The 25,538-nt window shown below is 40.7% G+C and overlaps 1 protein-coding gene and 1 pseudogene across 1 annotated transcript; both read right to left on the reverse strand.

Moving 5' to 3' along the window:
• Positions 1-14,110: 14,110 nt before the first annotated feature.
• LOC139468898 (very long chain fatty acid elongase 4-like) lies at positions 14,111-16,636 on the reverse strand. Its single transcript, XM_071251029.1, has 2 exons — positions 16,479-16,636; positions 14,111-14,979 (listed from the first exon to the last, which is right to left on the reverse strand). The coding sequence occupies exons 1-2, from the start codon at positions 16,614-16,616 to the stop codon at positions 14,401-14,403; spliced, it is 717 nt and encodes a 238-aa protein (XP_071107130.1). The 5' UTR covers positions 16,617-16,636; the 3' UTR covers positions 14,111-14,400.
• Positions 16,637-22,125: 5,489 nt separating this feature from the next.
• Positions 22,126-24,902, reverse strand: LOC139469318 (uncharacterized; annotated as a pseudogene).
• Between the last annotated feature and the right edge of the window lie 636 nt (positions 24,903-25,538).

A 25,538-nucleotide genomic window follows, 5' to 3' on the forward strand; every position in this document is an offset into this window, starting at 1 on the left:
AAGCACCAGAGTGCTACCCCACGGGATACGCGCGATAAAGTCATTTAGTAGTTATGTAGTGCGAAATGCAATTATTTCTAAACTGTCTTATAGATAGGATTTTGCAAGCTATTACCCTGGGGTTCACAGTGGTGTCTCCCATGTCACGACAGCACTGAGATATGTAGACATTCACGACCAGTGCTCTGGCACTGATACGTTTCAGATATTTACCTGTGGTTATTTGTGATGGATTATACATACACGATTAGAACAGTGGAAAGTAAAATATATCTAAAACTGATTTGATTGCTATGATAAATTGGGGGAAGTATCTTGTTCTCATAGTTACCCCTAAATGCACGCCTCTCTCTATGGCCTGATCCGAGTCACTTACCTTCATTACAAAGATAAAGGAAATATTTCTGTGTGTGTAAAAACTGCTTCCTCAGTAACATTCACAACTCACTCACTCACTATAGGTGACTGTGCTGGCCAAAGCAAGATGTTGTATGGGCCTTGTGTTATGGTGTAGAGATACAAAAATCGTTCATACAACATTGTACAACAAAGTGACAACTCAGTTTTACGGTCTCTTAGTCCACAAATCACCCTATCGCCATTCACGACCAACTCGTGGCATTCCGGGACAAGCCGAAAGGCGACTCGGGTCCCTCAAGAAGGATTTCATATTGGCGTATGAACATCAGATCCACTTAGAAAAAGAACGATAACTCTGTTTCTGTTTTAATCCAGTTGTGATAAAGGTTACCGTAACATACGCTTACTGCTGTTTCAAAAAGAATAAAACCTCTTTTAAACAATATTTAATTTATTCATTAAAAAATATAATATAACTTTATTATTCTCAGCTGTTCATCTCGTAATTCAGGCAGACAGACGGTTTATTCAGTAGAAAGGCCACAGGCCCATAATACAGACACGGTTTGATTGCATGAACTACGCATGCCAATGAAGAAATCGATTTAAGTTTCTCTTAGCCTTTGGACTTTATATAAATATAAACATGTGTTATATACAGCATCAAAGTTTTCTGATGAAATAATTTCAGTTAAAGACATTACAGTTTGAGACTTGATTTACTGTTTAAGATAAATACTTCTTAGGGCTGAATAACTCTCACATAGAAGCAAAACATGAAATTCATCTTCAATAAAACATCTACTATTTTCTAAACAATATTTACATAATTGTTCAGTTTATGGGACATTTGTGTATCTCCCCAAATCAACTGCAAGTTTAAACCTGCTGGAACGAGTCATACATATTCTCAGATGTACTGGTATGGGGAGTGTAAGATATCTTTTTACATTTAACAGGGATTTAAAATGTTTATAATAGGATAGCTCTGCCACACTCTCCTAAAACCATAGCATTGTTTGTTGTTTTACCTGTAATTTAGAAACCATTTACACATTTTGTTCTGTACATCTTCAATAATTTTACAATATAAGATGCCCCATACTTCTGCACCGCAACAGACAATAGGCGCAATCATTGCATCAGATATCTTGAATAAATCTTGACAGGGTATATTACCAACTTTCTTTTGATATCTATTTAATGTAATATATAATCTCGTCATTCTAAACTTATATTTCTAAATATGATAAGTCAACAAAAGGCCGCCAAGGTAAGGGTTTTGTTTCAGTTTATATGTACATTTACTCCAATTTTCCAGACAAGCTTTGGCTTGAAAAAGTAACATTTAATAAAATAGAAAAATACGTTGTATTAAGGCCCAATACATATTTGTCGACACAAGATCAAATATTCTTTATCCAGTTCTGTTATTTAAAACTAATATATTAATTACATTCATTTCCAATAACCACACCTGGCAGCATGTATTGCTATATTTTGATAACACGTAGCTAGAACACCCTTTAATACTGCCGGTAAAAAGAAAGTATACAACCATGTTTAATGGGTCTAAAAATGAAACACACAAGAAATGGTTATTCGATGGTGATGTATTTGATACGGGAATCATAGCTGTGTGTTTTTGTGTGTCGGCGTCTGTTTTTAGCCCAGTAACGTTTTGATAACGTTTGTAATTTCTAGGTAAAAAACAATTTCAAATATATGCTTTCTTTTTTCCGTCTGTTTAGTACCATATTTAGAATCTTCAAAGTGCGAAATAATGGACCGTTTGTGTCTCAAAGTTTGAATAGACAAGTGGACGAGCAACTTTCTCACTACATCTTTTATATGACTTTCCATGAATTGTAGTTTCATATTTTTTAAAGGCCTATTTTAACATCTAGAGGCTTAACATAAAAATAAAACATGCAGATATGGTTCGTTTAGGGTTATTTTTGCCCATAGTTGCTTTCATTTATCATTTAGTATCAATATAAACCACAAATTTTTACGTTATTTGTTCGCCTAAATTATGATTCTAGGTTTGTCAGCATCGTACTTGTGGTACATCACTTCGGGATTTCCTCCCCACATTAGTGGGTGAATTAGAATTGAACGTCGCATCGGCATTATTTCAGCCACATAGCGACCCTCCCCACATGAAGTTGACACGCCTTGATATCACTGGGAAAATGTTAAAGGCAGCGTTAAAACCAATTCACTCACTCATTCACCATTACATTATTGACATTTTGAGACAATTCAAGCATTATACTTTTTACCAAGCCAAACTATATAAAAAAGCTTAATTGATGCCTTGGTCACATTTGATTGACGGTTGGAGTATTTTGATGTTGGCTTCTTGTAGTTTTCTGATTTTGAAATCTTTGAGGTTGGTGGTTAGGGCTTTGACTTTATCCCACTGGATGCTGTTGCTTGGGTTGTCACGGATGTGGTCTGATAGAGCTGATTTAGAGTCATCTTTGGAGACTGAGCTTTGATGTTCTTTAATTCGGGTTTTGAGGGGTCTCGATGTTTCTCCTATGTAAGCTTGTCCACAATTGCACATAATGTGGTACACTGCTCCTGATGGTTCTAGTTTGTGGCTGGATGGTGGTTTCCCCGTGGCTTTAGATGGTGAATGGTGTGACTTCTCTTGAAAACTACATCAATGTTGGCCTGTTTCCTGAGTCTCGGGGGCACGGATGGCCCAGTCGTCTAAGGCGCCACGATTCCCTGTGTAGAGTTGCGTCCCCTGGGCACATCAGAAACCTATGATTGTGGGTTCGAATCCCGGTTTGCCCCAATTATGTTTCTAGGTTTGTCAGCACCATACACCTACTCGTGGATTTCACCGAAGTGGTAAACGTCTGAGACCTGCATCACAACTGTATGTTAAAAGCGGCGTTAAACCCAAATCACTCACTCACTCACTTTAAGAGTCTCTGGATTTTGTGGCTAACTGTTCCACAGTAAGGGAGGCTGATCATAAAGGTGCAGATTGTTGACGGGGAGATTTCTGAAATTTCTTGGTGATGTTCTGTATTGTCTGTTGTACTAGGAAGTAATCATATTTAGATGCTAGTGTGATGTGTAAACTCCCGGAACAGGGTGGACTGATGTGGACCGTTAGAGAATTTTCTAGAAGTTGGTTGGGCTACATAATTGGCGCGGGCGCCTTCCTGTCTCATTTGTGTCTGACATTACATCAAGACCAGCTTTTGCGAAGATCACTTATCACCCCGGATTCTCGGAAGCTTCACCATTGTCGATGCTGAATGTATTATTACTGCCTTTTGAAATCACCACTGTTTTGTATTTGATATCGACCACTGCTAAAATATTATATAGTGCCATTCAATATTGTACTACCACTCTATTGTGTACTGCCATTGTACTGCCACTGTAACTACTGTGCCGCAATTAGTATTGATTTGAAAACCTAGTTCATTTAAAAACACAATTGTTGATCGTGTACCATTTGTTGGTTGTTTTTGTTTTTGACATTTTCAGTTTTGTTTTTGACCTTTTCGTTTTGGTTTTTGACATTTCCGTTTTAGTTTTTGACATTTTCGCTTCACATTTCGGCGACTCAATAGCTACTTGAAAGTACATTTTCCATGTTTCCGTTTTTTTGTATACATGATTTATTACAAATTTTTATGATAGATTGTGTTAATTTGCAAAAGGTTACGATAAAAGTAAGTGAAACATCAAAATATTGAAAAACAGACACCATGACCCTTATGGGCCACCGTAACATTCTGATAGAATTTAAAACATACATGCTCACGAGACAATCGACTCTGCTTTTGGCAGAGATTTCTTATGAATATGCAAAGGGTTTTGTCGCTTTTTTTAGTTATAAAGAAAAGAATATACAACTCGATAACGGAGTAATTCATGCAGATTTATTATAACCTGCCCAGAAAGAGAAAGTACACACCCATGTTTGATGATAGCTAAAAATGACACAAACAAATGGTGGCTATTCCATGGTGATGTATTTGATGTATCGGCGACTGTTCTCAACGTTTGTAAGTTTTGGGGCAAAACCAATTTTCAAGAACATACTTTCTTTTGCCTGGCAGTTTATGTGGCGTGTACAAGTATACACACCTGGATACAAAGGTAGCCCGCCCAATGAAGTAACTTGATCCCAGCGACCCCGCTGATGCATTCAGTGTAATATGACGTCCATTAGGCTCTGCAATATAATTAATGTTGGTATCTTTTACTAAATTTAATCAATTTTTCGAATATTATTTCGAAAAGAACTACAACATTGATCCCTGCATCACGTATGTATGTTTGAGAAGAGGTAACTGAATGCATGTGTGCAAAACTATGTTCTTTGGAGGGTATCCCCCTATGGGAATCTGTACGAATCAGTCGAGTACACTGTGTATCGCCTCATTGCGAGTGCACTTCTATTTGGTTTATCTTCTTTGTGTCTATTTTACCAAAATATTTTTTTTCATGCTTTTCGGGTTCGATTCTCCACATTCCCCCCGTGCGTGTCTTGGTGGGAAGTGAGGTCCCATGGCATAACTGAATAACGGACATGAAGTAGTAACATATAGTTACGTGACGTCATAACATTTAGGAGAACTATGACGTCACAATACCAAGCTGACAATGGACAAATAACTTACGCCTTTACATTTAACTTAGGCGCGTATTTATGATTCTACTATGAATTTGGAATTTACTCGATTCTGATTGGTCAATCAGAGGCTATTAAATCACAATAAACCCCCTCTGATTGAAACAGCTGGTTTGACGGCCGCATCACCGCGGAAGCTAAAATTGATAGAATACTACTATTTTCAGTCATTGTTGGTAGGCACATTTGAATTACAGGTTACAAAATGCACAGATGCGGTTACTACAATATTCAAAGGATGTGTGGCAATACATTTCGTGCAGAAAAATACGACAGACATCAACAAAGGGAATGTATTTACGTTTTGGAGACAATAGAGAGCTTGGAATTTTGGCGCTTTTCTATATACGACTGTGACGTCATATCTTTTGCGTCACAATGAGCGATATGACGTCATAATGGTGACGCGCGAAGTAGAGCGAAAGCCTTGCAAAGCTTGCTTTGTTTTCTTTAGGGATGCCCACCTCATGTTAGCTTACCAAGTTGCCGTGATTATATACTTTCAATGCCTGTCATATGTTCGAGCGAAGTATTACGGTGTAAACAAACTGCTTGCGTATATACAGCACCATATTTTGTTCGGTGATTCCGCAATTCAGATCGATAACACTCTCAAAACACTGAACTCAACCTATGCCGCTTCACTCAGTATATTTGCTAACACCAAAGAGTTCGCGTTTTATTTAGTCATGGTAGAATGGAGATAAACATACTGTGTTTTCAATGTAGAGCTAGGTTACCTGTAGATTTAACCGCGCTAAATTTAACATTTGAAACCTCACGCTGCGCGTTCGGTTCCAAACTAAGTTGCCGCTTTCACATGTGTCTAAATGTTCACTGAGTGGAATCTTGCTGTTGTGTGGCTGCTTTATTTGTGAACGGTGAAGATTCATTCTTCTTTTTAATTTAAGTTCTGTCTTTCCGATATACTTTTCATTGCATCCACTGAAAAACAATCAGGTAAATAACATTTCTACTATCACAAGTCATATTTTGTTTTATCGTAAATTTAGTGTCCTTTGTAATTTGGACTGAACAGCCTTCAATTATATTGCTGCAAGTTAGGCAACGTTTGTCACCGCACTTAGAAACCCGTGGAGTGATGACAACAGAATAAAATTTAGAACTTGTCAAATCTTTCTAAGATGTTGTCTTTGGCTGTTGATAATTTTGTATTTGCTCAATATCTTCTCCATTTTAATACTTTGATTCAAAATAAGCAGGTATCGTTGAACCATGGATAATGTTTTTTCATGATTAGCGTTGAAGGTAGATACTAGAGTTAAATTATTCCCCATATTGTTTTCTTCAGACTTTTCTCTCAGTTTTAAATGCTGAATAATTAGCGCCTTACAGTGCCTATTTTGAATCAAAGTATTATAATGGAGAAGATATTGAGCAATATATATATATATATATATATATATATATATATATATATATATATATATATATATATAAAAGCTAAATTTTGATCATGAACCTACATTGTTTCAAAAAGAGCAACATTTCATTCATAAATACGCGCCTAAGTTAAATGTAAAGGCGTAAGTTATTTGTCCATTGTCACCTTGATATTGTGACGTCATAGTTCTCCTAAATGTTATGACGTCACGTAACTTTATTACCCACGTGGTGAAGATACAGGTAGTAAGATACTAAATCCGTACGTCACACGTGTGTCGTACAAGGTTGACCCTGTTTCATTATAACCGTGACCTCTGTCACACGGGGACTACTTTTTTCATTCATAAAAAATCGCGAGACGTCATTCATTTTGCAACTACAAGGCAGAACTGAAGAAATTAATAATGAGAACGAGAGATATTTACAAACACTTTATTAAACCAAACAAAATAGTCACACGCATCAAATTCGTTTTGCATTCTATATAAGTTATGCAAAGAGCTTCAACAGACATTATATAATCGAGTTGTATCCATTTACAATGTACGACTACCGATCAATAGAGCGAGTGTACCCCATGAGCGTGACGCACCCGATCACTTTCGCAACTTTCAATTTGATTTTACGTAAAAGGATAAGCGTGGTGAAATGAAGTCTGTTTAACTATCCGGACAGATATCTAGACTTACTTGGGATGATCCGGTTGTGCAATCAGTGTCCCCTTCGAAGCGTATTTTGTGGCGCTGTTTCGGAAGGTGTTGTTCATGAATGAACGTACACGACTGCACGACCAGATACAAATCTTTCGAAAAATCCGTGGAAGTGTGCCTGACTTCTGATTTTGTGGCCCCAAACATTCCAAATGTGAACAATAACATTCCCTATCTCTAGCGTAAAAAGCTGTGAGTAGACCACGGTTGTCTTTTCTTATTCCTGTGGTGGCTTTGCCCTTCGATCGTTCGAAGCTGTCACTGACATGCAAGCAGACTTGAGTTTGTTGATTTTCACGTCTTCAATATAGGGTGGTACAGTTAAAATGAATGTCTTTGGCGAACACTCTGATTCCCCTCTTCCAAAATGGTACGGACATGATATAAATTCAGCTGATAGATCAAGGAAACCGAATCATTTTGATTGCACAGACGGGACACTGGCAGTGCGAGTGACCGACTGTTGGTCCGATATTCAAAGCGCGGCGCTTATGTGACTTTTCAAATTTTCTTATAGGTGTCCTTCGTACTAACAACATGGCCCTTGGATTTCCATAAATTGAAGAATTTCTTCCAAAGGGATCTTGAGCGTCAGTGCTGTTTTCTTTGCAAACACAACTGCAGGCGCATGTTGTTAATGCGTATGCATAGAATGTCAACAATGCCCATATTTGGGCATATATCAATATTCATACGCATCCAGATTTTGCAACCGGTTTCAGTTTGGTCTGTCAACAAACGAAAGTTGTTATGTATTTACACTTATATATACGCTCGGTCAGATACCATAGAAAGTTAACTCATTTCGTAAAAATGGTATCTAACGAGAATGAGTGTAGTATTCTCTATATATGTTACTACTTCATGCCCGTTATTCAGTTATGGCCTGATGAGACTCGTACGTGGTACGAGACGAAAGCGCTAGCCAATTAAAACTGTGTTCAATATAGTTCCAACTGAAATCTGTTTCTTATACAGTGGCGTAGCAACATATACGCAAAAAAACAGTTGTTTTTAATTGCCTTTCGCGGCAATCCATCGGTCTGTCCGCTAGAGTAACTGCCCTTTGTCAAAGGGAAGCTACTCTAACCCTCGTCTATGAGACGTCACGGTCACGGTCAGACGTTGTTGACAGTCGGTCTGTCCTGTTATAACGTTAAGAAGTGTAGTCAGATGTACACACAGCGACTAAACAAAACAAAATCCAACTATTTTAATTTGTGGAGAAGGTTTCAAGCCACAGAGGTCTACAAGCACAGATATGGCTACTGATCCCGCTTGGCTAGGCCTCGTGCCCTCGCAAAATTGTTTCGAAATTTATATCTCCAAAGTTGCCAAAACGTATAAAATGCCATAGCTACGTCACAGATTGACACTGATTTTCAGTATATTAGACTGTTCTTTTGATAATGATGGCAATTATCCCTGTAGTTTATCCAGATTCCCGATGGTTAATTTTGACTCGATCACCGAATGACGAGGGCGACGCCATGTTTATAAACAGTGAAAGTAGTCCTACTTGACCTTTGATATTTGCATCTCTATCCGCATATGACCCCAACGGATATCGTTTTTATCCGTTGGCTTTATCCTGTATATATATATTTGGCAACTGGCCAATGGATGGAGGAAGGTGAGACAAATTCTCCCTGTGAGAAGTTTTTATAACAAAAATCGGTGGGTCGGAGACAAAGTTTCGGACTGCGTCCGTCCGACTTCAGTGCGGACATTTGTTTTCGGAAACCGCTATGGATAAAGGATGTCATGTTGCATACATCAGAATGGGATACAGTCTTAATTGATTTCAAAAACCAGCATCGTGAGTTGATGTTCATATATCCCCCTTGCCGTCTCTTTGGACATGGCACACAGGATACCCAAATGAGACTCATTCTCTCGGGACAAGCTATGGAAACAAGGATGCAAGTTGCATACGTCATCAACAGAGAAGGAGTGAGTATGGTTTTACGCCGCTTTTAGCAATATTCCAGCAATATCACGGCGGGGGACACCAAAAATGGGCTACACACATTATAACCATGTCGACGTCATCAACAGAGAGATAATTGCATCGTGAAAGAAGATTTTATGGAGTTGTGGTTTGATCTTTTGGACATGGTGCACCAAACTTCTGTTTGGGACCGTTTCGGAAACCGCTGTAAACCGCTGTCTTTCCCCTTTTTTTGTGCATTTATCGAAGGATAACAGTCACAAATTCTATAAAATCGTGTAACGTAGCGGTTTCATGCCACATTTATTGTTGTTATCCTTCGATGAATGCATACAAAAAGTAGAAACAGTCCATTTGGTTACAAAGTTAATCGTAATTTGTGTAGCTTTCTAAAACAAATGCGTTTGGTAATAGTGTTTCCGGGCAGGGGCATTAGTGGCGCAAGGATTTATGCTGTTCACTGTCTGTCTTCGTCCTGTATTTAACTTCGCGTTTCATGCAGAGATACCTTTCTCTGGGATCCCAGGGGCCTTCATCAAATGAAGGTAATTAATACTAGTAGTCAATTGGAATTTTTTCAGTAATGCTTCAAACTAATTATAAAAAAATCAAAGCAATTAAAGAAAGGTATATAAAAATATGGATTGTTTCCCCAACTTAACTCTACTGTGAAATGTAGGTTTACCGTGTTTATAAACAAATTTGAAAACTCGCGTCTACGGGCGGCTATTCGGTAAAAAACGTCAGTTGAAATATTAGCAAAAAATACTTATGGTCAGTTGAAATATTAGCAAAAAATACTTATGGTCAAGGAAATGTCGGGTAGCCTTGTTGTTAAAGCGTTCGCTCGTCACGCCGCAGACCCGGTTTCCCCTTGACATGGGTACAATGTGTGAAGCCCATTTCTGGTGTCCCCCGCCGTGATATTGCTAGAATATTGCTAAAAGCGGCGTAAAACCATACTCACTCACTCATCCCGAGCTGTGTATATATTTTAACTTTGCACTCCCATTGCACAATACACATATAATTTTGCAGCTGTCTATATGTGATTCTATCTGTCAGAATTCAGAATTTGGTACTTTCCTTACCACCTTCTCCACAATGTCAAAGTGAGTGTGTGGCAGGTATCGAAGACTCAATATACCACACATGCCCATCTTGCAGACATTGTTTTGGCTGCCATACAGTAGTGTAGGGGAAGCTCTCTTGTAAGACTTTATATATGATTGAACATTGAGCAAACTTTACCTACTTATCTCCATGAGAAATTCAAGAACATTCACTAGAACGCTTTTGTAATTCTGTATGGGTGAATTAAGTATGCCTTCACTAGTGCCAGAAATTGGACCTAATCATGTCTAGGTCATTCATTCATAACAAATTTGTTCTTGAAAGAATTCCGATTTACTATGGGTTACAGAAAGTATTGACATTACATAGAAATTTCCAGAATTTTGGTGGATAAATACACACCTGCTGTACCTTTAAAAATTGTGAATGGACCAAAATAATTTACAGTTTTAGAACTGTAAATTCACAAATGTAATTGCTAGTTCTGTGGGACTAAAGAATGTTTAGTTGTTTGAATCAACTAAAATTTATCGAAATTGTAGATATTGATAACTGACGCAATAATGACTGACACATATATTCTGGTAAAACATAAACATCATGTTCAGAGTGTCAATAGTTGACTTAACAATCTAACATTGAAATCCATATCTATAAAAGGCTAAGGGATTTTGAGCATGTACAATGATATGACAAAAGTAAATTTCTTGGACATTAAGTGAAGACACATTCTAGTGTGTCAGGTGCCATCAGCCTTAGACTCCCCATGTTCATGCCTTGAACCATACACACCACACACCACCACCAAAAACAGCGTCTTAAGGACTGTATAATAGATACAGCCAAGTAAATCCCTTAATGTCATATTTGTTACACTTCCTTCTTGGAATTGTTTTCTTGCGGTTGCACGGTTGGCACAGTCATCAAATACCCTGCTATTCACAAGACAGAGTTGTGTCCCTTGGGCATGACAGGAACTTCATGCCTGCAGGTTCGAATCCCGGTTTGCCTCAATTATGTTTCCAGGTTTGTCAGCATCATACCCATGCTCGTGGGTTTCAGCAAAGTGGTAAACATCTGAGACTTGTATGACTTTATGCTTTCCTTTTACAAACAGCTCACATACCATGAATAGTGGTAAAATGAAATGAAATTGATTCCCCATACATGTTTTGTTCCACAGCAATAGCTTCTTCCCGTGGCAAGAGAGTTCACTGTCTTTAAAAGTCCAGTTTGCCAAACTAGGCTGGAATACCTGGGCTCGAACGTAGCGCTAGCAGTGGCTATTTCGAGTTTTGTCCCTTCAATGCCTCTCCTATGGACCAATCAGATTCCACCCACTTGCATTTGCTTCAAACAAAAAGACGATCCGATTGATAATCAAGATCTATATCGGGATAAAACGGATCTTACTTCCCGAAGTGCATCAAATCACATGAGCACCTTGATTAAAAAATGAAAAGATTTGGAAAATATCTGTTGACACCGAGTTGGCGGGACACATACTTTGCAAATCCTGCAATCGACCGAAATCTGCGTGACAGTTACCTAACCGGATTGCGATTTCATTCAATCATTGCGCGATTTTGATTGGACTATGCATAGACTCGTTAGTCCAGCCAAAATCTAACTCCACAACACCAGTCTAGTTCGACAATGGTGGAAACTAGACTTTTATAGTAAGTTAACTCTCTTGCTTCGGGTAAGATGCAATAGTTACTTGATGAACCTTTCAACTGCTTCTTTTTGTCATATGGTAATGTGCATATTTATAATGTGCCAATTCCACAACCTCAAGCATGACAAATGTGCTACATTAATAACCCGGTCAATGGATCAGTGTGCACTCAATTTCATTCTCAGCTTCCCGGGGAGTATAAATACCAAGCTGCCAGTGAGGTGCTAGAATGTAAACAGTTACATTACCATCTCATTCTACCCATTTACTGCTGGGTGATCAGAGTCATATTTCGACCAAAGTCACTTGCCTAGGGAGGTTACACCAGATGTAATCTGTGCTTCTTCAGTGTTAAGCAGGACCGAAGCCAAGAACCTCATTACCCATCCACGAATTGATTAACTATAGTAATATGAAAGAATCAGGTGATACTTAACTTTATTAAGTAGTACATGCATTTTAAAGAATTTTAATGATTGGTAAAAATGTCATTCAGCAGAGGGATGTGTCCAAAGGAATGTTAAATGTTTTATATAAAAATATTAATATACCTGATAGCTGCTCTCCGTGCGTAACATTTTGACAGGTGACCGAACTTGAAGGCAGGGGACAAGACAAAGGCTGTAGATCTGAGGATAAGTGTGATGAAGCCTATCCATGTGTGATGAAGCCTGTCCATGTGTGCTGGGTCATGTCAGACTTTGACGCAGTTGCAAAGAACAAAGACGCAGTGTTGCATGGGTGGCGTCTGTCTGGAGTTGCGTAGAACTCTTGACCCAGCAGTAACAATTCACGAGATGTCCATTATGTAATTTCTAGTGTTTGAGTGATATTGTTATATATGTAACAAGTGCTCCTAAATATACAGTGATGTGAAATATAGCTCTTTTTATGTCCAAGTTGGTATTTCTGCAATCCAAAATGTGAAGTGAGGTCATCTTCTTCTTGATAGTCATTTGGAAATGTAAAATGCAAGCAAAGACCACTCGCATTTTCGCATTTAAATCATGCCCGCATTAACTTCAAGATTTACAATATATATGCACTCATACGAGGGCTGGCTGAAAAGTTCTAACCATAAGTGGGATTTCTCAGTCGGATTGAAACAAACTTTTGCCACCAACAAGTAAAATCATTTAATGAATCATAGACATACATAAGAACTGCAACTGTAGTGTTATTATTGTCTTTGTACCAGACCATCTTGTGAACCTACCCATTGAAATCACCAGAAATGGACAAAACTGGCTATAGGGGTGTCATCAAGTACCTGCAACTGAAAGGGCTAACTCCAACACAGATACATGCTGACATGGTCTCCACTTTTGGGGATGATGCCCCTTCCTTTTCCACTGTAAAGAAGTGGGCTGCGGAATTCAAGCGTGGCAGAGAGAGCCTTGATGATGACCACAGCAACCACTCCGGAAACATTACCCGGGTGCATGACATGGTGATGGCTGATCGACGATTGACCACACGACATATTGCCAGTGTTGTGGGCATCTCTCATGAGAGGGTTGAGCACATTATCACCAACGAGTTGGGAATGACAAAAGTTTCCGCAAGATGGGTGCCAAAGCTCTTGACAGTGGATCAGAAACGTGTGAGATTCCTGACGTCCCGTGACAATTTATGCCGTTTTGAAGCAGATCCCGATGATTTTTTGGCCCGATTTGTAACCATGGATGAGACCTAGATTCATCACTTTCAACCAGAAACCCAAATTCAGTCTAAACAATGGAAGCATACGGGATCACCAGCCCCCCCAAAAGCCATGTCGGTTCCTTCTGCTGGAAAGGTGATGGCTTCAGTCTTTTGGGATTCCAAGGGTATTCTGCTCATTGGCTATCTTGAAAAAGGCCAAACTATCAATGGAAGATATTATGCTGACCTACTGAGACAGTTGCGTGAAGCTATCAAAGCTATGAAAACTATCGACTTGGTACGGGTCTTTCACGGTTAGGCTTAGAACTTTTCAGGCAGCCCTCGTACATACACAGGACTATTTTCAATAACTAACACAAACCCAGATTTCTTTCATACTGTTTCAAATTTATTACCAATGTTTTGGACAGTTGTGCACTGGAATGGGATGAATAGGGTGTCCCTTCCGTGAGATCTGAGAGGGGCAGACATCAGCCAGATACTCATGTCCTCATGTGCACAGTGTAAAGAAATGATCCATAAGTTTGATCTTATGTGATAAAAACAAATTCACAGATTGATTGAATGAACAAAAACTATAGATAAAACGTTGTCCATAACAGCAGATCTACAAAATGAGTATTGTTATGAAATGTTTGATAAATAGGATCTAAATCTGTCTACAGGTTGAGATATTGATCAGTGCAAGATGATAAAGGTAGAGAATCTTGCACCTAACGTTTATCGCATATCAGTGGGTGCTGATACACTTCATATGTCTGGTCCTATCATCAAACATAAGCCTGAATAGTGATAACATATGCCTTTTAAATACTTTAAAACACTACTTCCCCTCCGCACAGTTTAACATGGGGAACAGATACTTTACTTGCGTTAACAACACACATCAATTTGACTTTAGCTTGTCTTCAGGTTGTTTCTTCTGTCGTACATATGCACGATAATAGAAGTTAGAAAACAGATATGTCATACTTATTCCATATATAAGGCCATAATAGCAGAAATTATGGTACATATATCCATAACTTGATAGTACAAAATCAAGCAGGAACTGCAGAATCTGCATCTGTGTCAGCTGTTTCCGCCATCGAGGAGGGTTGTTTGGCATGACAGCAGTGAGACCATAGTAGAAGTACAGCACCACATGCACCAGAGAGTTGAGGACCAGGAATATTGCGATGTTCGGGTAGGGGAAATATTTGTAGCCGATGTTACTGAATAGCAGCATGCTGGCATGGTGGTAGACGTGGAGGAAGGAGATCTGGCGTTGTCGATGTCGGAGCACCATGAACACTGTGTCCAGAAGTTCAATGATCTTGGTCATCCAGTAGACCCAGTAGACAAAGCTCAACTCTTCTGTCTTGGTCCTGGAGTAGATGTAGTCGCTGTTGTAGAGCCCCTTGATGAAGCCGTAGAGGGTGTACATGCTGGCCACGCAGCACGTAAAGTTGTGAAGGAGCATCAGCTGACAGAGGCAAAATCATATGACAATGACAGAGATGCATATAACAATTAAATAGGAATACTTTTACTCAACATTGTAACATGTTACAATCCTGATCCCCATTCCACAAAGCAATGTTTGTAGTCCTAAGATCCCGTATATATTACATGTCAGGTTGTATAAGTATATATAACATGTCAGGTTGTATAAGCATATGTTACATGTCAGGTTGTATGAGTATATATTACATGTCAGGTTGTATGAGAATATATTACTAGTCTGGTGGTATAAGAATGTATTACTAGTTTGGTTGTATAAGTACATATTACATGTCTGGTTGTATGAGAATATATTACTAGTTTGGTTGTATAAGTATATATTACATGTCTGGTTGGATGAGAATATATATCTAGTTTGGTTGTATGAGAATATATTACTAGTCTGGTTTTATGAGTATATATTACTAGTTTGGTTGTATAAGTATATATTACATGTCTGGTTGTATGAGAATATATTACTAGTTTGCTTGTATGAGAATATATTACTAGTTTGGTTGTATAAGTATGTATTACTAGTAGGGTTGTAAGTGGATATATCACTAGTCTGTTTTTTATGAGAAAATATCACATGTCTGGTTCTATGAGGACATATTACAGTCTGGTTGTATAAGTATATATAACATGTCTGGTTGTATGAGGACATATTACAGTCTGGTTGTATATGTATATATAACATGTCTGGTTGTATGAGGACATATTACAGTCTGGTTGTATGAGGATATATTACAGTCTGGTTGTATGAGTATATATTACAGTCTGGTTGTATGAGGACATATTACAGTCTGGTTGTATGAGAATATATAACATGTCTGGTTGTATGAGGACATATTATATATACTGTATAAGTATATATTACATGTCTGGTTGGATGAGAATATATATCTAGTTTGGTTGTATGAGAATATATTACAGTCTGGTTGTATGAGAATATATAACATGTCTGGTTCTATGAGGACATATTACAGTCTGGTTGTATGAGAATATATAACATGTCACGTTCTATGAGGACATATTACAGTCTGGTTGTATAAGTATATATAACATGTCTGGTTCTATGAGGACATATTACAGTCTGGTTGTATAAGTATATATAACATGTCTGGTTCTATGAGGACATATTACAATCTGGTTGTATGAGAATATATAACATGTCAAGTTCTATGAGGACATATTACAGTCTGGTTGTATAAGTATATATAACATGTCTGGTTCTATGAGGACATATTACAGTCTGGTTGTTTGAGAATATATAACATGTCTGGTTCTATGAGGACACATTACAGTCTGGTTGTAGGCAACATCTCAAGACTGGCTTCCTCTGTAGAAAACTAGTTTCAATACTTAATTTGTGGCAATGACATTACTAGCAATGAGTGAAGTGATATATTTTACAAAATCATAGAGTTAATCGCTGAAATTAAAATGTACTCTTGAAACATGGCTTATTCTTAGTTTACTTACTGGTTTGAGATTCAGAGGTTTTGTCCATTTCTGCCAGAGCTTTGAGAGGAATATCATCAGGAGGTAGGCGCAGAACAGAGGAAACGAGGGCAAGCTAATAATATGCTGAAGCCCGAACAGAATCATGGCCCGGTTCATCGTGCCTGCTGCAATAGATACCACACTGGTCACTGTGATGTTCTACTGGTGGACACACGGGCTTTTATACAATATATTTTTTTACACTTTAATAATAATGATAATAATTTCTATTGAGGCAAGCTGGTTCCCACCCTTCAATTACACCATGCTTGTTACCACCCAATTAAAAGTATCAAAGGAACAATTGTGCATATGGTGTAGGACATTTTATTGTTGGAACTTTTTTTTCACAGCCACAATTAATGAAGTGGTTTAAATTTCTTGTTTTCTATTGATGGAGGCATATATATCTAATGGGTTTTATAATGTCTAATAAAACGAATGTATATACATGATGTGATATGTACATACGCGGAGGGAATGGAAAACATTTTAACACATGGTCCTTGAGACTGCCATAGTCCCTGTTAAAGCATGAGAGTTGCGGACGGCATAGCCAGTATTCCAAATAAGTGCCTGCCCGTAGGCCCATAGATCTAGTTTCAAGTTTGTATGGGTCCTTATGCTACAATTTCTCTAAATGAGGACCTGATGAGTTTAGTCAGGGCCTGCAACTTCTAAAGTCTGTGGGTCCTGTCAGAAGCCTGATAGCTTATTATATTTCAAACACTGTCATAACTTTAGATTGCTTTGTGAAACTGGCCCTGGTTCTTAAGATTAACATTCTGTTCAGAACTTTTGTGTATGTTCATCCTGTTGCAGTGTTAGAAATTGGCACTAGTCCTGTAGTCCTTGCCAAACTGCCCATTAGTTAAGGTATCATAAGGACTAAATTTGCCATTTTTAAGGTTTTTTTAGAAATTGGCACTAATCCTTGCCAAACTACTGGAATGCGAAGACTCCATGTTGTTATTAATAAATGTTACCAACAGAATTACTCTGTACAGTAATTACAGTAAGACTTTGTCCCTAAACTTGCCCAGCCAAGCACACATCCCGTGATACACATCTGTTCACCTTGCAGCATGTAATGTTCCAGAGCATTGTCATGTTAACAAGCCTTCCAAGTAAAGTATCAACACATTTCGGAGAGAGATTTATGGAGGGTAGACATTGTTATTAGTGCACAGGTTTCATTCAAATGTGTATTCAATTATAAAGCAATATTAATTTTATGTCATCAACATAATAGAGTCCCTATGACATGATTACACATCACATGGCCCGACCTGTGTGTAGACTCAGCAACATGCTGCTTCAACGACATGACCCGACCTGTGTGTAAACTAGGCAACAAACTGCTTCAAGGAGATGACCCGATCTGTGTGTAGACTAGGCAGCATGCTGCATCAAGGACATGACCCGATCTGTGTGTAGACTAGGCAGTATGCTGCTTCAAGGAGATGACCCGACCTCTGTGTGTAGACTAGGCAGCATGCTGCTTCAAGGACATGACCCGATCTGTGTGTAGACTCAGTAACATGCTGCTTCAAGGACATGACCCGACCTGTGTGTAGACTCAGCAACATGCTGCTTCAACGACATGACCTGACCTGTGTGTAGACTCAGCAACGTGCTGCTTCAAGGACATGACCCCATCTCTGTGTAGACTATAGGCAACATACTGATTCAAGGACATGACCCGATCTGTGTGTAGACTCAGCAATATACTGCTTCAAGGAGAATACCCGATCTGTGTGTAGACTCAGGAACATGCTGCTTCAAGGACATGACCCGACCTGTGTGAAGATTCAGCAACGTGCTGCTTCAAGGACATGACCCGACCTGTGTGTAGACTAGACAACATGCTGCTTCAAGGACATGACCCGATCTGTGTGTAGACTAGGCAGCATGCTGCATCAAGGACATGACCCGATCTGTATGTAGACTAGGCAGTATGCTGCTTCAAGGACATGACCCGACCTCTGTGTGTAGACTAGGCAGCATGCTGCTTCAAGGAGATGACCCGACCTGTGTGTAGACTAGGCAGCATACTGCTTCAAGGAGATGACCCGATCTGTGTGTAGACTAGGCAGCATGCTGCTTCCAGGAGATGGCCCGACCTCTGTGTGTAAACTAGGCAACAAACTGCTTCAAGGAGATGACCCGATCTGTGTGTAGACTCAGTAACATGCTGCTTCAAGGACATGACCCGACCTGTGTGTAGACTCAGTAACATGCTGCTTCAAGGACATGACCCGACCTGTGTGTAGACTCAGCAACATGCTGCTTCAACGACATGACCTGACCTGTGTGTAGACTCAGCAACGTGCTGCTTCAAGGACATGACCCCATCTCTGTGTAGACTATAGGCAACATACTGATTCAAGGACATGACCCGATCTGTGTGTAGACTCAGCAATATACTGCTTCAAGGAGAATACCCGATCTGTGTGTAGACTCAGGAACATGCTGCTTCAAGGACATGACCCGACCTGTGTGTAGATTCAGCAACGTGCTGCTTCAAGGACATGACCCGACCTGTGTGTAGACTAGGCAACATACTGCTTCAAGGACATGACCCGATCTGTGTAGACTCAGCAACACACTGCTTCAAGAACATGACCCGATCTGTATGTAGACTCAGCAACATGCTGCTTCAAGGACATGACCCGATCTGAGTGGAAACTAGGCAACATGCTGCTTCAACGACATGACCCGATCTGTGTGTAGACTAGACAACATGCTGCTTCAAGGACATGACCCGATCTGTGTGTAGACTAGGCAGCATGCTGCATCAAGGACATGACCCGATCTGTATGTAGACTAGGCAGTATGCTGCTTCAAGGACATGACCCGACCTCTGTGTGTAGACTAGGCAGCATGCTGCTTCAAGGAGATGACCCGACCTGTGTGTAGACTAGGCAGCATACTGCTTCAAGGACATGACCCGATCTGTGTGTAGACTAGGCAGCATGCTGCTTCCAGGAGATGGCCCGACCTCTGTGTGTAAACTAGGCAACAAACTGCTTCAAGGAGATGACCCGATCTGTGTGTAGACTAGGCAGCATGCTGCATCAAGGACATGACCCGATCTGTGTGTAGACTAGGCAGTATGCTGCTTCAAGGAGATGACCCGACCTCTGTGTGTAGACTAGGCAGCATGCTGCTTCAAGGAGATGACCCGACCTCTGTGTGTAGACTAGGCAGCAGGCTGCTTCCAGGAGATGACCCGACCTGTGTGTAGACACGGCAACATGCTGCTTCAAGGAGATGACCCGACCTGTGTGTAGACACGGCAACATACTGCTTCAAGGACATGACCCGACCTGTCTGTAGACACGGCAGCATGCTGCTTCAAGGACATGACCCGATCTCTTTGTGTAGACACGGCAGCAGGCTGCTTCAAGGAGATGACCCGACCTGTGTGTAGACTCAGCAACATGCTGCTTCAAGGAGATGACCCGACCTGTGTGTAGAGTAGGCAGCATGCTACTTCGAGAGATGACCCGACCTGTGTATAGACTAGGCAGCATGCTGCTTCCAGGAGATGGCCCGACCTCTGTGTGTAAACTAGGCAACATACTGCTTCAAGGACATGACGCGACCTGTGTGTAAACTAGGCAGCATGCTGCTTCAAGGACATGACCCGATCTGTGTGTAGACTAGGCAGCATGCTGCTTCAAGGAGATGACCCGACCTCTGTGTAGACTCAGCAACGTACTGCTTTAAGGAGATGCCCCCATCTGCGTGTAGACTCAGCAACACACTGCTTCAAGAACATGACCCGATCTGTATGTAGACTCAACAACATGCTGCTTCAAGGACATGACCCGACCTCTGTGTGTAAACTAGGCAGCATGCTGCTTCAAGGACATGACCCGATCTGTGTGTAGACTCAGCAACGTACTGCTTCAAGGACATGACCCGACCTATGTGTAGACCCAGCAACATGTTGCTTCAAGGAGATGACCCGACCTGTATGTAGAGTAGGCAACATGCTGCTTCCAGGACATGACCCGATCTGTGTGTAGACTAGGCAGCATGCTACTTCAAGGAGATGACCCGACCTGTGTATAGAGAAGGCAACATACTGCTTCCAGGACATGACCCGACCTGTGTGTAGACTCATCAACATGCTGCTTCAAGGAGATGACCTGTCCTGTGTGTAGACTCAGCAAAATACTGCTTCAAGGACAAGACCTGATCTGTGTGTAGACTCAGCAACATACTGCTTCAAGGACATGACCCGATCTGTGTGTACACTCAGCAACATACTGCTTCCAGGACATGACCCGACCTGTGTGTAGACTCAGCAACATGCTGCTTCAAGGAGATGACCCGACCTGTGTGTAGAGAAGGCAGTATGCTGCTTCAAGGACAAGATTCGATCTGTGTGTAGACTCAGCAACGTACTGCTTCCAGGACATGACCCGATCTGTGTGTAGACTTTGCAACATACTGCTTCAAGGACATGACCCGATCTGTATGTAGACTCAGCAACATGCTGCTTCAAGGTGTAGCACAACAGACAAACAGTCTATGGTTTCAGGAGTTTTATTAAGTACTTCTTTATAACGGTTAACAAGGGCGTGGCAGAGACTGTGAGGGAGGCTATGGGCTATTCCAGGCGTGACCAAGTGTGACTAGAGCTCGTCCCAAAGTGCTGGCCTTCTGAGCGGTGAGTCGACTGTTAGCTGTTGGCCGTTGGCTCGTGTTCTTATGCCGTTTCTTCTGGGCTGCTCTGTCGGTCTGGTCCTGTTCAGTGTTCAGCGCCTTTCTCTGTCGACTTTATTGATGGTGCTATTTATATAGGGGTCTCTTAGCTGACTAGCTGCGACCCTGTCCCAGCCTTTAACAAAAGTCCTCCATCAACAGGTCGGTAATTAGGCTTTTAATGATCTCAGAATGTCACGACAACCATCCAGCTTAATAAACTGGCAACACTGCCAGTCAGTAATTGGGTTATTAGTGCCATGACAAGCATCCAGCCTAATATAACTGGTTAGTCAGTAGTTTGGCTATTAGTGATACCCAACTTATTAGGGGGTCAAAACAAGTTTGTAGTTCAATAAGCTGGAAACTCTTGGTCAGCAACTGTCCGATATATGACCAACACCTGGTCATTGATGCAAGAACCCATGGAGAGTGTCTCCTTTCGTATTCCCATGGGTCAGTAACTGTTTCTTCTGATGATCACAATAAGCTCACCTGTCTACACAGCCTCTGGCCACACTTGATAGTATTACATTCGCCCATTTCTTATTGCGAAATTTTCATCATCACATTTCTTACAAATAATCATGTTAATACATTAAAACCACATATATATGTACAATTCACAGCAACCGTTGTCCATTACCTTTAGAAGAAATTAATATGCACCCATAAATATAATCACAAAATAATAAAACATCTTTGCACACAAAGATCCGGGGTGCAAGACAACAGCGAAGTGTCCGATCGTCTTCCATACTTTGTGTACTTATTTCACAGGCAACTTATAAAAGTTCTGTAATACGGTCTTCAGACCGTATGCAAGGATGACAGCCCGTTCATATGTCACTGTTTCTGTTTTCGTCGTGCTTCCGTCGTGCTTCCGTCAACCAACTGGGGTTAGTTGACCTCACGTCCTTGGGGAGCCGTAATTCAGCGTCGGATAGATGCCCCGTATGGCGGGAGTTGGTTCAACCTCTGCTGGATCGTGGTCACCTCGTCTCAGGAGTGTCGCAGAGGGTAGTCTTCCTCTGTAGGCGCGACTTGCGCTCCCAGTGTCAACTGGCGCCATCTCAAACTCGGTTGTAGCCAAGACATTCCTCTTACTCATTCCTCGCTTGGCCAGCCAAGGTCTAATACATCTTATATATACAAATCCCTACCAGTATCCCCACTACAATTAAGGTTACTCCTAAGAAGTACTTCCAACCCGGCGTTCCATCATCTGGTATTATAGTCTGTAAATCATTCAGTTGATCAATTAGATGATCCATAGGAATATTCTTAATACCCTTGAGTTTATCTGGTAGCCTGGTCAGGTTCAGTTTTATGGCAGTTTCCATGAACGGTTTCCATAGCAACATGTTCGAAACATTTGGAGTATGGACTGACTGTATGAAGTTATCTTCCAACTCGGACTGACTTTCGTTATGATAATAAGGGAGTAAGGTCAAATGATCATTAGATGCCGAACATGAGGCGTTCAACTTAATTATTCCCAGCGGAGGCAAAACCGCTATAGTGTAAGAAAACAGGTTATTATTATTACATTCTACTGCTAGGTTAAACCTCTTAGTTGTTGTCAACACCCAACGTCCTGCAGTCAGATAGTCTGCCATAAGCAATATGGCACTGGGTCTGACTTCCGAGTGACACGTCTGTCGGACTTTCGTCTCATCTCTCATGAATAGGGAATGGCTGAGATTGATGGGGTAGATTGGGCTTTGGGTATGGCAATAGCCCGTAAGCGGTTTTGTACATGCCTGTACTTCCGAGGGTTTCAGCAATTCATACTTTGTTCTTTGTGCATTGACTGCAGTCACCTCTGTTTCCAACCGACAGTTTGCCACCATATTATTGATGCCGTCTGGTTTCGTACTTATGGCCTTCATTATTAGTGGTACCGCAAATTATGAGGCTTGGAAATTTCGAATTGACCATTAACATCCAGAAGCGGAATGGACGTGATTATTAATATTGTATCACCGAACAGTACGGTGGTACATAGTAAAGTCTTATTGAAACCCCATAGATTTCCTACTGGATCGTTCCCTTACCGGAATCTAGAAGGTAGGTGAGCTTTGATGTCATTCAGTAGTGCCAGTAACTGACTTGGCGTTATGGTGCATGGTGACAAGTGCCCCATAGCCAACACGTTGATTTGTAGTTGGAGGTGTTCCAAATAAGCCAAAAAGGTTTGCACCATACTTTGAATATTTTCGATCACCAATTCTATTTGTAAATAGGTCTTCGTGGCCCATTCTAACTTAGCTATTTGATTGCTCAATGTCCCCGAGACATTAGCAATCTCCTGTTCGATTATACCTAGATCATTAACGACTTCATTAATGGCGTGGTGATTCTATGAGACTTGCATCCTTGTTGTATTAAGGATAGAGAGCCCTTCATGTACAACATGTGCCATTCCTGCCTGATTTTCTGCAACCCTATGAACATTTTTCTTAATAGTACTTTGGCACTGTGTCTGAGGCTGACCTAACAAAAACTCAAATCAAGCATGTCATTGATTGCTTTGTCAACTACCTTTCGCTTGTTAAGTGGTGTCCGGTATGGCCTTAACTTGATAGGTGGGTGTTCACCTGTAGTCTTCATCTGGACCGTGTTAGTATGGCCTAGGTCCAAGTCACTTGTGGCAAAAGGGTATCTATGCCTATCTACTAAATCTTGCATCCTCTCTTTATGCTTCAGGGGCACATTGTCTGACCTCCCCACTACACACCCTCTCCTTAACCTTAACGTTTTGTTGGTAGAGTTTACTATCATGATGCGTATGTTCCTATTCCTGTTAGAATGAGTTAGTTATCATTAGTCCTGGTTCACTTGACAAGTAGCCGGTATCTATTGTTGACACATGGTGAAAAGTAGTTTATGGCCCTCGCTTAACCTTTGCACAGACTACTACTTTGAGGTTTTAATAGGCCAGGCGACCAATAGAGGCAATGTGCAGGTCTTCTTCTAACGGTACATAAGTTTTTCCTACCCTTAGGCTACCAAGGTCGTAATATAGCCTGACACCATTTTGTTTCAGCCAATCCCTGCCTAAAATAATATTCCTATTCATGTTTCCTACCACATAAAATTGATGAGATAAAGGTTACTCTTGTCATCTGAAATGTCAGGTTTACAAAACCATCCACTTCGAAATTATTCCCATTTACAGATTGTAGCGAAACCTTCTTTCTACCTCATTCATGGAGCCCTTTTCATTCCCGAAAAACCCTTCTACGAAAAATAGATACTTCTGCTTCTGAATCAATTAAGCACCTGTTTGGGTGTTTCCCTATCCTACTTGTACACGAGCTCGGGCGGCCAGCTAAGTTTATGCTATATATTGTCTCTTCCTCCTCCTTCCCATTGGTTTCATCATGAGAAGGGGTGTTCAGTTTAAATCTTGGTTCACTGTTCCCTTCGCGCCTCATAGCCTGTCCTATTACTCCTAGCTCTACTTGGACAATCCCTTTTGAAATATCCCGACTGGTTACAGACCCAGCACAGTATTGCTGGCGGTTTGATAGAAGGCCCACCTCGATCATTCATGATCGCATTCATCCTATGTATGTCGGCTGGCCTACAATCTCTTGCCCTGTGGCCTACTCTCTGGCACTTGAAACATTTGCCCTTAGGCCGGAAATGGTCGACCTCCACGACCCCACGTTGGTCATCCATTGACCTTCTACCTTTTTCTATTCTTAGATCAAATCTAGCTCGCAGATTTCGTTCGCGCGTAGCGCACGTTACAGCCGTCGGTAGGTTGGGTGGGTTTCCCTCATGACCTTCATTTTCAAAAGGTCATTGGCTAACACATCTATGAAAAATCCTACCAATTGGCGCTCTATTGCCGCACCATTTCCATCCCTTCCTAAACCTGTATTGGCTTCTTCGGCCAGGTCCAGCAGCCGTTCTGCGAACAGCTGCACACTTTCACCATATTTTTGTTTTACGGCCCTCAAAAACTTGAACGCATGTTGTGGGTCCGTTATTTCAGCAAATCTCCTCGTTAAATCAGGCTTTAATTCCTGCCATGTTGCTTGATCATGATCTTGTAGATTTCGATGGATAAAATCACTAACTGCCCCTAAACTTGACCGATAGGCCACCAGTTTTACTCTTTCCTGAACTGCATTCGTTAGTACCGGGTATTTTTCTATGCTTTTCAGCCATTCCTTAAATTTTGTAGGTTCCCCCTCAAAATGTTTAATAACTTGCGATATTCCCTGCGCTCCTAAAGTTGTCGACAGCTTAGCTAACTGTCACGTTATTTGTCCTGCTATCCCTGTCAAAAATTCGCCTAATTCCTGGCCA

Source organism: Haliotis cracherodii, unplaced genomic scaffold (genome assembly GCF_022045235.1).
Source record: "Haliotis cracherodii isolate W230 unplaced genomic scaffold, xgHalCrac1.p SCAF_2, whole genome shotgun sequence".
Taxonomy (NCBI): domain Eukaryota; kingdom Metazoa; phylum Mollusca; class Gastropoda; order Lepetellida; family Haliotidae; genus Haliotis; species Haliotis cracherodii.

Bases quoted from the DNA above. Each gene is read 5' to 3' on its own strand.
- LOC139468898 (XM_071251029.1), bottom strand. From the start codon at position 16,616: ATGAACCGGGCCATGATTCTGTTCGGGCTTCAGCATATTATTAGCTTG. The intron at 14,980-16,478 runs GTAAGTAAACTA...TGCCTCTGTCAG, and splicing joins AACCTCTGAATCTCAAACCA to CTGATGCTCCTTCACAACTT.